This window comes from Catharus ustulatus, chromosome 10 (genome assembly GCF_009819885.2).
Source record: "Catharus ustulatus isolate bCatUst1 chromosome 10, bCatUst1.pri.v2, whole genome shotgun sequence".
Classification (NCBI taxonomy): domain Eukaryota; kingdom Metazoa; phylum Chordata; class Aves; order Passeriformes; family Turdidae; genus Catharus; species Catharus ustulatus.
The window spans coordinates 14,852,493-14,867,907 of NC_046230.1; the positions used below are offsets into that span (position 1 = coordinate 14,852,493).

Genomic DNA, 15,415 nt, shown 5'->3' on the forward strand with positions numbered 1-15,415 from the left:
GGGATGAACTCTTTGTTCTCCAAAAAAGTGACTTGATCCTGGTATGAATGTTTTATCAACTTCTTATTAGCAGGGGACTGCTTATTTTATTAATGAGTTAGAGGATGAGTGAAATCCAGGACTGAGATCCAGTGGCTGGAGGCAAAGGCAGAAAAGCCTAAACTAGCCACGAGGTGGATGTTTTATGAATCAGCATAATTAATCTTGAAACAACATATCCAGAGAAGGCCTGAACCTGAGACTGGGCATCTCCTGAGAGATCCTCTCCGAGTCTGCAGGTGGGCTCGTTGTGGCGCGCAGGATCCGGGGAGGCTGGGGGCGAGCGGAGCGATCTCCCCGAGCCGCCCGGCGCGGGACTCGTGCTCTGGGGTTTGCGGGGCGCACCTGCGGGACCGGCCGCGCTCCTGCAGCGCGGGGCCGTGCGGAGCGAGGCTGCGGGGTCCCGGCCCGGCCCGGCCCGGCGGGCGCTGTCCGTGCTGAGCTGAGCGCTGAGCACCGAGCGCTGCCGCTGGCGGGACGGGGCGGCGCGGCCGGAGCCGAGCCCGGTGCCCGGTGCCGAGCGGATCCCGCACCGGGCCCGGCGGTGCCGCGGTGCGGGGGCGGGGCGCGGGCGGGGCGCGCATGCGGGCGGTGCCAGGCAGCGCGGCGGGCCGCGGAGCCACTCGCCCCCGCAGCACCGCTCGGCCAGGGACAGCTCCCGCCGGCCCCAGGTAACGCCGCTCCCCCCGCGCCGCGCCCCGCTCCGCGCCCCGAGCCGCGGGGCTGCGGGGGGCCCGGCGGCTCACGCCGTCCCCCCCCCCGCCGCTTGCTTGCTTGCAGCTCCGGGGCTGTGACAGCGCCGTCCCCACCGCGGAGCGAGGCAGCGGCCGCCGGCTCTGCCCGCCGGGCTCTCGGCTGAGGAGGGTGCGCGTCTTCCCGCAACTTGCCGGCACTCGCAAGGCTCCGCGATGGAAGGGAAAGGTGGGTCGGGCGCGGGGGGGCGGCGGCGCAAGGACCGCAGTGGCCGGGCTGGTGCGGGGCCGGGCGGCCGAGGCTGCCGCTGTGCTGGGGACATTGCAGCACCGGCGGGGAGCGGGCGGGAGGCGCGTCCCTGCCGAGCCCGCGGGCTGCTCGGCCCGCTGCCGGGGGACTCAGGGGAAGGGTGGCTGCTTTTTTAATTTATTTTCCTTTAGGGTGAGACAGATGTTAGTTGGTGATTTGTTTTCTTAATGCTAAGGATTTGCATAATAAATATGAGGTCTGTCCCGTGTTTTTTAGCCAGTCAGCAATGGGGAGTTTTTTAACAGATGAAAAGCATTTTATGATTAGAATGCGTTTAAAAAGAAAAAAAAATCTCATTTTTCTTTTTTTTTTTCTGAAACAAGATCAGGGCTACAGAGCTCTGCCCTCGTTATATTGCATATTTAATACATCAGAACATCCTGATAGATTGGAAGAAACGCAATGAGTATTGTGCTATTGAACTGTCCACATTAGAAAGAGGAGATAATTAAATCTTGCCTGGCTAGCTTGTGTGTTTGCGTACAGAGATATCTCATCCACGTATATCCCTTCAGGTTGAGCATATACATTTTATTTCCATACATAGCCGTGCGGTCCTGCACACTTATTTATCCATCCACCTTTACAATTGCATTGGCAATTACACATTCAACTGGTACATGAACTCAAAACCTGTACGTGTTAATTGCCAGTGAAATACTGATGGTAAGTCAGTCCATGCAGAGGAAAGGCGAGTTGCCATTCCCACCCAACGTAGCAGCCACTCTCCCGTATAACACAAATCGGCGAGCAGTTTAACTGATAGAGATCGAGGCAGTGGGGCAGTATGGACTATATTAATTCAAGTGAAATTATGGTAGACTTGTATAACACAATACTATATACCTTCCAGGGAGACGAACAAGCTATATTTAAACCCCAGGTTTATTTTTGTAACTATCTTGTCAATCAGGGCTATAGTTCTCCTGTGTGGGAATATCTGATTATATGCTGATTAAGGAAGGAAGCTATTTCGATCATAAGGAGGCAGTATGTCCTATAAAGTACAGTTTCTTGTGGGCAGTGATCAATAGACATACCAGGGCTTGAGGACAGGTAAGTACCTCTTAAGGAGGCGTATCTGCAAAGACTTTACTTAAATTAAAAAGCTCACAGCAATCATGTTAGCCTTAAAGATACTTTTTTACTATCCGTGCTGTTTTTGCAGTTAACCTGAGATGGGCCACCTTTGCCTTTTGAATGTCCTGTTGGTACTTGCCTTGATGTGAAACAAAGGGACTGTGACTTCAGTATAACACACTGTGTGCCTTATCACACCTACACGGGCAGGCAAAGGCTCTCTGTGGAACTTCAGATGGAGCTCGTGCAGCTGGAGGAGTTGTGCAGGGAGCAGGAAGGAAACATCTGCAATAGAACAAGGGTCCAGATAGCTGGTGGCCAAAGCACCTCCAGAAGGAGGTTTGCCCAACTCCTGTCCTGTGCAAAGAGTGACTGGTATGCTGCAGTTGTGCTTGAATTGGCAGAGTGTGTCTGAGGCAGATTTTGGGGCTGCTGGTACTTGTGTTTATTAGTTGCAAGATGAGCTCCACAGCATGTTTCCAAGTGCTTGACTTCGGTGGAAGGGATAGTGGGAATGAGGCAATCCCAAGGGTCCCTACTTGTTTTTATGCAAAAAAATTCTGAGCAGTTTGCTGTTGCTAGATATTTTCCTTCATGGGGTAGAGGAAGAGAACAGCTACTCTTTGGGTTTCCTCTAGCTATGTAAAAAGAAGGGCTGTTGAGAGCAAATCCAGTAGAAATCAAGGTACCAAAATGGGACAGGTCCAAAACAGGGATGACCTTAAAGGAAATACACAAGAGACTTTGGCATCTCAATGAAGAAATGAGAAGGCAAAGGAAGCCTTTTCACAGCAGGGATCCAGCTGTGTTGGCACTGAAGTATTTTTTGTGACTTGGATAGTGTTGGAGTGGCATGAGAAGGCCTGTGGTGCACAGGTCTCGTGGAGCAGTTTTGTGTAGGTGTACAATGAGGCACAGTGCAGGACATATCCTCAGAGTAAGGTATGAGCCAGGCTAAATTCTTCACATCTTCAGCTTTGGAGACTAATCCTGGATGGATTTGCAACTGCATTGCCTGACTAGGCACTGGTTTGCGTTTTGTTTTCATTACTAACCAGGCCTCTGCATTGCGAGTCCTCTGTTAGATTGTTGCTTGCAGATGATGTTTCTCCAAAGTCATCTTTCTTTTTAAATGCTTCCTCCTGCAGCCTTTCTCCCACCCCTCCACTCTTCTTCAGTGCAAATCTCAGAACATCTCCAACTCAGTGTTGTGCAGATACTGGGGAAGAGTGTGTGCTATATTAAGCAACATAAAGTCTGTTTAAGAAAACCTGCCGTCTGGTCCCTGAATTCAGCTATCCCTGATGAATACTGTGGACATTTCTGCATAGGATTTTCCATCACTAGAGCTTGGTTGTCTGAATATGGCTGGAGCTGGTGCTTTGCAAAGCCTGCAGTCTGCTGTAAAAATGGGCTACAGAACAATCTCTGGCTCTGCTCAAAGCAGCCATAGCTGATTTCACTGGTTAGAACTATTCACAAGAATGAGGGGAGAAAGACACATCCTAGTTTTTGTGCAGTGGGATGTGGGACTAAGGACTTTTCTGTTAGGACTGTAGCAGTAAGAGTACAAGCCAGGAGGGTTCTGTTGAGGGTTGAGGAGGTGGTGCAGCCTGTGCCATCTTCCAGCAGACAAAGCTGGCTAGAGCCAAACATCTCTAGCTCCTCACCATGCCGAAAAGATAAATAACACTCTATGGAGCTGCAATGTTACCAACACATCTTGGCGATCTAAAAGTAGCACTTGGCCTCATCTAACTTGCAGCTTCTCTGACTGACTTTGTACTGCACATTCGCTGTCTCCAAACCTTTTGCAGAAGTAAGGAGCTTAAAAGTTGTAGCTGTTCCCAAAGCTCATTAGGCAGTGGGGGGATGGAGGGCACTGTGGGTGAGAACTCTGTGTTGCATCTGCTACCTGATCCCTGTGCTCTGAATCTCTCCACTACAGCAGTTCCTGTGGGCTGCAGCAGTAAGCGATACCACACCAGGCATCCCGGGAGCTGGGCTTTGCCAAAGCTAACAATAGTTAATGTGGAGGTTAAAGAATACTTGGTCACTTGCCAGATTCTTCAGTCTCAGTTAGAAAGATGCTTAGCAGAGGAAGGAACATCATGCAGTGATGTTCAGACTTGGAGGCTGGAAAATAAATCAGCCAAACTAGAGTCAAGCTGCACGATGTGGAATGGATCCCATGGCTTCTGGATAGGGTAGAGAGGGACTGCAGGCTAGCCTTGCTGCAGGGAGAGCTCCCTTCCTCTGAAGGTGTGATATCCTTTTCTGTACTCCTGAAAATAGAGAAATTACTTTTCCCTTCACTGCTAGAAAACAGAGATTACTGCCTATATCTTGCCTGAGGTGGGCACTGGGGTCTTGATGTGTAAATGCTGTAGTGGGGGCAGGGGCAGGCTGCTTGCCTGAACCTTCTTCAGGGGCCCAGCCAGTTTTTGCTATCCCTGGAGCTCAGTGCTGGGCACTGGTGGTTTCACTGCCTGGGTGCAGGGCAGGCTGCTTTCAGCATAGGATGCATGCTGTTAGCTAGGAAATACAGCAGGACTTGTTCTTGTCAGCTGGTCCATGGGGACAGCAAAGCTAGGGCATGTTAGCAGAGATGTGGAGATGCGCTTGTCAGTCCCCTGAGCCATGGTGCTGCCCCGTTGGAGAGACATTCTCCATGCAGCAGGTCTTCCCACAGGACACTCATCCTCATGCTCAGAAGGCTGTGTGGGAGAAGCTGGGGAATCTGGCCTTACAGCTCTCTTCTGCTCAGGGTCCCAAAGCAGTAGGGCTTTGAGGAGGTGTCTGCAGAGGACATCTCTGCAGTGTGACTGTCCTAGGCAGATGCTGCCACAGTAGTGCCACCTGAGTCCTGTTTTCTTCCCAGTTGCAAAGCTGGGAGCAAAATTTTTGCTTTGTAGAAAAGCCACAATACTGCTTTTCATAGACATGGGATGTTCAGGCCTTTAAGTGGAAGGTCTTAAGCAGTAAGGTCCCATTTACTCAGGGCACAGAGTTCCCCTTCCTGGTACTGACAAACAGGTCTGAGGTCTTTGCATTGTGCTGTCTTGTGGATGTGAGAATGGGAAGAGTGGTTTGATCCATCTTGTCCCACCAGAGGTGCTCTGAAGCCTCCTTGGCCAGCCCAGCATTGTGGGGCTGCTTCCTCTGTGCAGCTGCCTGCATGCTACGCCTTAAAGGACAGGATCTTCACCTTGAAGAACTTGTGATCAAAACCCAACAAGAGCTGGTGAATGCTAGGATTGAAGACAGACTTTGTGGACAAGGTGAGAGAGGGTGGCAAGTGAGAACACGCAGTTCTGGAGGTTACTGTGCACTGTTCTCACCTTTGTGGCTTTCTTCAGCAATCAAAGGAAAGATCTTGAAGATCCAAGACATAGTTCATGTCCTGATGCTGTCTGAGATGCTGACGTCAAACTGTACCCCATCATAGACCTCCCTGACACAGCCTGTGTTTGTTAGAGGGGAGTCTGCAGCACATACTGTCACACATGTGCTGGAGTGGTGCAGATGCTTTGGGAAAGTCTGGTCACACAAGCCATCTTAGATGCTCGCTTGTAATGCAACAAAATAGTGGCACAGTTGCTTTTGTTACAAAAGTGTTTTCTTTTTCGGGGAATACTCTATCAAGGTAGTCCCAGGCTTGTTTGAGCAGTACATTTTCTGCAGAGGAGGCAGCTCCATGTTCTCAGCCTTTCACAGTGATGTGGTGTAGGAGATCCAGGGCATGTCACTGAGGCCAGCAGTTCTCAAACTGGCTGCTTGAAGTTTGACACAGGGGAGCATATTTGGGGAGGTAAATAAATGGCCTGATCTTTTTTTTGCTATCTCCTCCATGCCCCAGGCTGTGCATTTCAATGTAGGTACCAGCTTTCTGTATAGTAGGGGAGCACTTTGATTGCCTGACCTTAACACCTTATCCCTGAGGCTGGAGTGGGGTGCTGTGAGAGATCACTTTGGTGCTGTGCTTCACTCAGTCTCCACTAAAAGAGGAGTGTCAGGCACTAAGTTAGCACTGCAGTCTTGCTTTTCTTTAATGCATTTCAGAAAGGGAAAGAAATGTCTGTTCCCATTACTTTAGAAATCACATTAAACTCAGAGCAATATGACTGTCCTGGGAGGGCTCAAAGATAAGAGCTTGGGTTGCTGTGTGGCTCTTGCAAAATGAGCCAACCTTGGCTATTTGCTGCCACCTAGAAGAGCAGGTAGCAGTCCAATGCTTTTATTAACCAATATTTGGTAGCTGCTGAGATACTGTGGGTGGGCATCTGCAACTTCTGTATGAGAAGGGTGATCCAAGCCTTTGTGATGCTGAGAGAAGTTGATGTGATACCCCAGGAAGCATCTGTGTCCTAACAAGACTCAAATGTGCTCAAGCAGGTTATTAAGAGGGAAGAGTAAATGGCCATGCTCACAGTCCTCCATACCATCAAACCCATCATGTTACTAAACAAAGGTTGGGAAGACGATCCTAATAATAGTCTTAAATCTTACAAATGTTGATGCAGGGCTTGGTCATCAGGCTCTTATGAAAATAGCCAAATCCTTCAACCCATTTTCACAAGTTACATGGGAGCTGTGGATGTTGCATTTCGACTGAATGAAATAGGAGAGTTACTGCACATGATTTTTTTAAAATGCATTCAGTTGTTCTGACATACCATTTATACACAGAGTGAGTGGTTGGAGGCATAATCTGTGGATACTTTGTGTAATGACCTGCATACAGCTGTTTTATCCCTAGGTCACATGGGGTCCAGAAATTTAAAAAAAAATTTTTTTTTGCAAGCTTTTTTTTAAGGCTTAGCTTACCACAAGATTTTTCTTATTTGCTTTTATCTTTCCCTCTCTATCTACTCAGCTATTCAAATCTTGTCTGAATTGCACTCATTTCTAATGTGCCATAAAACTTGATATGCAAGAGCTAGTTATTTAGGGAGAATTGCAGAAACTATTTTAGTCTGTGTGTTTTGACCTATAAATGAGGTAACATTATTAATTTTTACATGCAAATCATGGTGTTTATTAGCATGGTAAAAGGCAATTTGACAATGAAAAACATTCCTGATGGGTATAGTAATTAATGCTTTCACTCAAAGTATAAAGACCTTAATAATGCTGTTATGCTTAAAATGATTGAAGAAAAAGTTGACTATTTTCCTGTCAGTGATACAAGGATGTTTCCTTTTAATATAACTCCTATATCCCTACTTTTTCGAAGTGCTCTTTAGAGTCAATAAGACTACAAATCATCAGGCTAATTCATTGAGTTTCTGCTCCCAAGTCTCAGGTTTGGGTGAACCTTATGATTTGATCCTTATGTGGGGATGCACATTGAAAGCCGTGGCTTTTTTCTTCAGATTGAATTAAACCATTTTTGGTGTCGTCATGTTTCAGTAGAGATCTTGTGGCTGGAGATGATGGCTGCTCCGTAAAGCAGTCCTGCGCCGTGGCCGAGGGAGGCTGTGTGTGCAGCAGGATGTGCACTTGGACAAGTAAGGCGTTTCTGCCTGCTATTTTTAATAGCATGTGCAAAGCAAGAAATCAGGGAAGCATGGAACAGCATTTCTAATTTGGAAAACTGGGGTTTTTTTGTTGTTTTTTTCTTCTTTTTTTTTTTTTTTTCCTTGAGCTGTGCTTCTTCCTTCTGTGTTTCAGAACTGGAGGCTGGCTTAAGGCTGGCTTTATCTGCCATCAGCCTTCAATAGGTAAAGTTAATTTGCTGAATGTAGCTACTTGGAATTTCTTTATAAATTCTCCGGAAGTGCTGAATGTCTTATTGGTATAATGAGGGAAAGTTGCCTTCCTTCTCAGACACTGAGAATATATTATTAATGCAAAAACACTTTGCTAGCATTTAATGCTATTTCCAAAAGAGGCTGACAAACAGGAAGGCTTCTTCAGGACGAAGAGGCCCATCTGGTCACTGGGAGTTGCATGCAATGCTCACTTCAATACAAAGTGCTATCATTGTTTATTTTTCTCTCCAAGTCCAGGCAGACAAGTTTATTGCTAGGGTGAGTGTGCTTAAGCGTAGTGATAGTCACTGTGCAAGCAAATGTGGAACTGGAGACCCTGAGGGCCCTTCCAGTTGTTGATGATCTCTGACACAACCCTACTGAGGAGTTTGAGCTCTCTGGTTCCAGATTCTGGACCTCACCTCTTCCTCCCTCCCATTGGCACACTGGTCTCTATTTCCTTCTCACTTCTGTGTTTATCATTACTTGGGGCATTGAAGAGCAGGATCCAGATGTGGTGGTGGTTGTTTGGCTGTGATTTGTGTGGCTGTGATTTGTTTGGGTTGGAGTGGAATTACAGATGTCTGTGCAGTTTGGAAGATCAAACCTGTATGAAATTGAGCAGAGTGAAAGTTCTTCTTTGAAGGACAGTCCTCAGAGCTTCATCTTTTATTGATGTGCAGTTCTGAATGTATATTTTGGGGGAGTACTTCAGTGAGTATGAAACTTGTTAATATTTTGCAGCAGTGGCTTTAGAAAGATAAGAGACAAACACCAAAATATTCTATGTATTCAGAATTATTGTTTCATCATAGATATTATTTTGAGATTCAGTTTAGTTTTCTGAAATTATTGGAGAAGGCATACTGTATGAATTAATGCTCTGCTTGAGAATCTTTGCCCACACTGTGCTAGCTATGATGCAGAAATGTGCATTTCTCTGCCCTTTTAGAGTAGCCCTGAATTTAGTCTTATACATGCTAGTGGCTCTACCATACTGTAAGTGACAGAGGAACAGAAGTAATGCCAACAAAATGAGGAAAAATGTAGAATCCAGCACCTTCTAGTAAATGGAGGGGAAAAAAAGTTAATTATACATGAAGGGAGACTTGGATTTCCTAATTTGATACTAACAAGCCATTGCAGCATAACTGGGTTGACAGTAGAATAAGCCTCCTCAGCAAGACCTGCTTTTTATAATATTTCCAGCTTATCTGATCTCTTTGAAGGCTGAATCTGAGCTTTTGAGATATTTTCTGGTCTTGAATTCATATTCCCTTTTAGTATTGACCAGTGCTCCTGGTATTCTGAGACTGCCTGTTAACCGGTGCCATACATTATCAAATAATTGCATTGACAAAGTCATCTGTTAATTTTTAAACTTTTTATTCCTATCAGTGTGCCCCAGTGGAGAAATATCATATTGCAAATTATAACCATTTTGTTGCAATATGAGAAGTGCTGGGGGAATCAGCAGAGAAGTTTAAAAATTACTGTCTTGAGTCTCCTCTTCCAGCTAGGATTTTAAATTAAGTATGTGGAGCTGCTCTTGATTTGCGCTGGTGTAGGTAAATGCCCCATTTGGTCAGTAGGCAAAGATCAAGTCTCTAATGCCTTACTGAACTGAAAACAAAAAAAAATAATATTGATTATATGGTGTAAGACATATTTAACTACCTTTAGACCTTGGTTATTAACTATTGAAGAAGTAGTAAAGGATTAAAGAAGTCATATTGTAATGGTTCAAGGGGATGGTAAAATAACAAAGTTTTGTGGCTTATATACCTTTCACTTTCTTCCTGCCACTTTGAAGGCAATTTACTTTATTGGTACAAATTATATGGCCTTGAGGGATTTGTGTTAGCAGCTGCTATCAAAATTTCTGTATGGTAACTTCAGATTATCCAACCCATCTTAAAAATGACTATGGATTATACTTACAACAAGTGGCTCTGTGCTGAGACTTGTCTCTGCCATTGCTACTAAACATTGTGCCAGATATCTAGATTTACCTGTCAGTTTTACTTGCAGGATTCATCTCTCAGTTACATGCATTCCAGGCTCTCAGACCTAAATGGTGCTTTTGGTGCATTCCCCTCTCAAAAAATACCAATGTCCTGGAATAGCAAGGCTTTGTGGGACTTTTTTGTTTACTTCTACAAAAAAGGGAAATAAAGGCACTATAGATGAATTTCCCACCTCCTTTGATTAGAAGGTTCCCAGAAATAGTGAGGACAAGCCTGACATACTAAAGCACATAGCTGTGGGCAGTGTACAGAGACAAAGAACAGTGTGTTTAAAATCTCAATTATTTATAGTAAGAAAATACTGGTTTTGGTTAAATTGTCCCCTCTGTGGCACCGCCCTAAGGATGATGACAGCAGATCTGAGTGCAGAATTTAGCCTCATGCTCTGCTATCTGTGAAATTGAGAACAGGGCATTGAGGCTGATGCTGAGCTTTGCATGCAAGGGATCTTCTAGTGCAAGGAGTGCTCTGTGCTGTGCTAGTCAGCCAAACAGTGGGAATTTTTGGATGGATGGCCCATTACAGACATGCTGCTGTATGTATGAAAACACAGGCAGCTCCTTTCTTATTTAAAGGCTTTCAGGAACAGTGAGTCCAGAAGAGTCTCGCTGAATCTCAGCACTCTTATGGCTTGCACCACCACCACTGAAATGCATTTATGCTCATGTGAGGCATGAGTTTTATGCTTAGTAATCTCAAGGGTAGGGCTAGTGCACAGCTGCCTTGCTGCTTTTGTGTTCCTGAAGTCAGCTTTGTTACCCAGAATCTGCCTGGTGATTTGGCAATCCAAACCAAACAGAGCATGTCCTGACTGTGGCTCCAGCTGATCTTGAAAGTAGCTGTGGTGGGCAATTGGCTTGGAGAAGATTAGGACCATGTAGGTGGATATGTCCCACTTCAGTCCCTGCTGGTACCTTCCCATCAGTTCTGGGCTTTGCCTTGGAGCCTGCCCATGGCACTCAGCAGACGTGCTTGGGTCCCATCCTGTCTCCTCACAGGAGTGAGGACTTTGAGCTTTCCCTGCCTATGGACAGTCCCTCTCCTCAGTGTCTGGGATGTCAGCCTTGGGGGGAGTCTGTGTTCTAGCAGAGCTTAAGGCGGGACAGTTTGGGCTGTTGTCTGTCTGTTAGGAACACTGAAGTTAAGCATCTGCCTCTTCTCCCTTCTCTTTGCAATAGAGCTGCCCAAAAATCAGATCTGTTTTGCAGAAAATCCAATTTTCTGAAATTTCAGTGCTGAACTGGATTGAACTGAGTATTTCCCTTCCCACCCAGGCCAGTTGATGGCTTCCTGGATCTGCGCTTTCTGATGGATCCTGCCTTGAATCCACAAGAGTTTGTCAACACCTGTGGTAGTATAAACAGCACAGCTGAGAGTAAACTCATGTTTATAAGCTAAACAGTTTTGCTGTGTGCTGTTTTTGGAAGTAGATATCACAGTAGCCAACTCTTACAGATTTCTGAGGGATTGGGGATTTTGTGGGATGCTTTTAAGGCCTTTCCAGGTGAAGGTACATATGGACCATAAAGCTTTATCACTGTTTTTAGCTTTTGTACTATTTCCCTAATCAACTTTACACATCTTCTATCTGTTGAAGTATGGAACTTAAGTTGTTGGGAAAAATGGTTCTTTCTAGGTTTCCATTTCAACTTCCCTTGTGAAAGAGACACAGTGCTGTTTGCCAGAAAGGAGAGATACATCACAGAAAAGCCTGTTTATTCTTCTATTCAAAAATGCTGAATTTCAGTTCTAAGTAACATCTTAATTTGAAGTTGTTTTGAAATAATTTCCTTTGGGGAAAATATTATTATTTTCTGTTATGTTGTGGTTATTAAGACTATTAATAAACAGCAATGAGTTCTTAAAATCTTTAAAACTTGCTTCTTCCCTAGGATATCTCAGGACAATTCAACAGAACTGATCACTAAATTGCAAGTGTTACAACTGACTATATCACACATTTCTGTGCAGAAGATACCAGCTGCAAATATTCTGCCCATTCCTTGCCAATGGTTATTGGCTCAAATGTCATGCAAGGCCATGTGAAACTGTTTAGTTCCAGGAAGATGTGACCTCTTCTGGATAGATTATCTTGTAGCTTTACCAGAAAAGCACCTTTCAGACCACGTTGTGCTGTCTTTACGAACTATGTGGCTTTCACCCATGTCCCAGCACAGCCCCAGCTGGCACTGGTGGCTATGAACTCCATATATTCATAGTGGTGCTGCTTGGTCCCAGAAATAGTGACCAAGGTGGCTATCAGCCAATGACTGCTGAATGCCCCTAGTGTAATGAATTGAAGAGCTCATGTACCTCCTTGAGGGGAAAATACAATCAGCTCGTCTCTAATTATGACCCCATATAATGATGGAGCAATCCAGAAATATCACAGCATGGGCAGTGAACTCAGTGAACTTCCTTGATATAAGACAAACCTGGATGGGTCTGATATTGGATCCTTCTTTTTTGCTGAAAGACATATTGGACTGTCAGTTCTGTTCCTGGAGGGGCTAATTACAGCTACATGAGGCAATAAATCAGCTCCTGCTCCTCTGGAAAAGAAACCCCTTGGCTCTCAGCTCAACCCATGCTGGCAAAAAAGTGTGAGGATGGAGAGCCAGAGCTTCACACAGCTGTGCCAAGTTCAATACACCAGTTTTTCAATCACCTAGATATAGCCCCTTGTGTCTGTACTCTGTAAAGAAAGAATTCTGCAGAACTCTCTGGTTAGTGGAGTTACTGTGGGTGGGGACTCTGGCTCTGGACTTAAGTGTGAGGCTGTCTGGACAGTAGTGTGCTCATGTTGATGGGTTGAGGTCTTAATTACCTTATGTAGGACTAGTATTAGGAACTCAATGTGGTTTTAGTGCCACATCAGTGCTGATCTGAGACCTTGTCTGGGTAGCATTTCCAATCTGGGAGTGGCTGGATCCAGCTCTTGATGTTGTGTTTTTGGCCAGAGAGCTCGGGGAGCTTTGGGAAAATCATCTTTATGGTGATGAGGAAGAGGACGGTACAGAGCAGCAGGACTCCTGGGTTAAATCCTACCTCTGAATTTTAAGTGCTGAAATTGCTTTCAAATCTTCTGTGCTGCTCAGTGGAATGGAGATTGGTGGATAACGCAACCCTGAAACCAGGGCACGGATGTTTTGTTTTCTCCTGATAATCCAAAAGGTGTTGAGCTATACTAATAAAGCACATGTGCACCCCCAGCCTGGTGGGGTGATGCTAGCTTCCCTCTATGCCTTTCTCTGGAGTTCATAGCTCCCAACTCTTCTCTGGAACATCTCGGATCAGTTTGTACTGGAGAGATGTATCCCATGCCAGCTGCTACCATGACTAGCAGAGGTGAAGTTTACTGGTTGTTTTTTGGATGATGAATCCCAATAGCTTTTCACCATTTCAGCAATGGAGCACCAGTGTTTAGTAACTGTGGGTAAGATCACAGTTTGGGCCTGGAGACATTGCCTCAGTGCTGCAGCAGCCCAAATGGTGGCTGAAGATTGTAGAAGGATTTATGTGCATCTGACCTTTTGACAGGATTGACAAGGACACAAGGAAATATCTGTTCTGTCATTTGTTTCCTTTCAGGTGATCACTGTTGTAACATCTTGTGTTCTGTGGGTTTTTCTCTTAGCTATTGTCAAGACCTGTATGTTTAGGCTGTCCCCTGATGTGGGTCTCATGGGAGTGGTAACGCCCCTGCTGTGCCTCTTGTCCCTGGTAAAGGTGGTGATGCAGAGGCGCTAGGAAACCATGGGGTCTGAGAAGTGTTCCAGTAAGTGTGCTGTGTTCTCTGGGCTCTTCTGGGCTCTCACAGAAGGACACCCTTAGAGAAACACAGATGAAGGGACAGAAGTAGCAGTCTACGTAGTTCTCCCATTTCTGTTACAATTGCTAATCACCTGGTATTTCATAATACCATTTTCTCCTCCTGTGCTGCCAGCTCCAATACCTGCTGTACAGTCTTGCAGTCATTGGGATGGCAGAAGATAGCAATCCCATAATTGCTTTATAGCTGGTTTGCTGCGAGCCTGGTGGATGAAAATTCTCTTGAATGGTAAATGAAGTTCCGAGTGCGTGTGATCAAACGCCTGCGTGCGTCACTGCCCTCTTCACGGTTTGTCCTGCATGGGGGATGTTTCCATTAACCAGCACTGAAGGACTTGTTCATTTGTTTGCACTGCTTTTCAGGATACACGAGACTTCTGTGTGAAAGATATTGCTAATATTTTCCTACTAGAAAGAGCAGATTGATAGGCCCTTCCTGGTGGGACTGAAATCCTTCAGGATAAAAGAGAGTTCTCTTATATAAAACACTACTTTAAAATATCAGACAGTTTTTATAGAACTATGAAAATGTTATGGATTGTGTATATAATCACTCCTTATTTAAAAATCTACATGTTTTATGAAATTATTATAGTGCCAGTATTTTAAGTTTAAAATAGTATAGTTGGTTTGTCTTCATAATCTGTAAAGGTTCCATGCACAGTAAATCTAATTTTTCATGAAGAAAAAGATCTTCAAAGACAAATATTTACAGTAATATAAAAGGTAAAATTATGTGAAAGAACATTCTTCTTTAGATAATTTTTTTCCTTCCTTATGGCTCTTTACTGGAGGTAAATAGTCAGGGCTCTGTGTGGACATGTGTGCTTCTGACAGGTGGCAATTTTTAATCACCTTTCTATGAAGCAAGGGGAAGGAGAGTTGTGCTGCTTTAATTTTGAGGTGTCTCAGGTACTAGTTGGCTGTTTCTGTGGGTGGTGGATATACTTGGGACTGTTCAGAGAGGTCAGTGAGTCCATCTCACCAAACCCTGCCAGGGGCACACCACTAATAGATACAGAGAAGTGTACATTTGCCAGTGAGAGGCCCATCTGTATGAGTGGGTGCTTTTCCTGTATTTGTCTTGTCATGTTCCCTTTGACTTCTGCAGTCACACCTGTCCTGGCACTCCCACCTGTGCCATAGAACTGGCACAGCAATAGAACAACTAGAACAGCAGTAGAAGTGGCACATCTCAAGTCAGCATCTCAGGCTCTTTAGCATTTTATCTTTCAGCATCTTTAGCTGCTGGTGCCTCAGGAAAGGTACTGCAATACTCCATACCTGATGCTGTCTGTTTGAATAATGTTGCTATATCACCAATACAGTGTAGAACCCAAAGAACTCAAAATCTTTTTCTGAAAATAGTCCATTTTGTTCTGTTGCAAAGCCCAGTTAGGAACAAGCAATGACAGCTCTTTATGGTTGTAGTGCAACTCCCCTTGTATACCCACCAACTGTTCTGGGAGTTAATTAGAAATATTGGCAAGGGCAAAGCCCTTCAGCTCTGGTAGAGACTTGAGTAACTTTTGAAATACCTATTTTCTAAAAAGTTCAAATGTTTCAGTACTAGTAAGTTGTCCAAATGAAGAAAAGATGGAATGGGGAATTTGTGGGACTTGAGATCACTTCATCAATATTGAATTGCTTTATTTTGATTCTTCTGTTCAAACCTGGATCAGT

The 15,415-nt window shown here is 45.0% G+C and overlaps 1 protein-coding gene across 1 annotated transcript in view; it reads left to right on the top strand.

Moving 5' to 3' along the window:
- The first annotated feature begins 632 nt into the window (after positions 1 to 632).
- FGF12 (fibroblast growth factor 12) overlaps positions 633 to 15,415 on the top strand; it is a 218,459-nt gene continuing 203,676 nt past the window's right edge. Inside the window, exons 1-2 of the mRNA XM_033068850.2 lie at positions 633 to 710; positions 820 to 960. Of these exons, the coding sequence (XP_032924741.1) occupies positions 948 to 960 (13 nt within the window). The 5' untranslated portion in view covers positions 633 to 710; positions 820 to 947. The remainder of the gene's footprint in view (positions 711 to 819; positions 961 to 15,415) is intronic.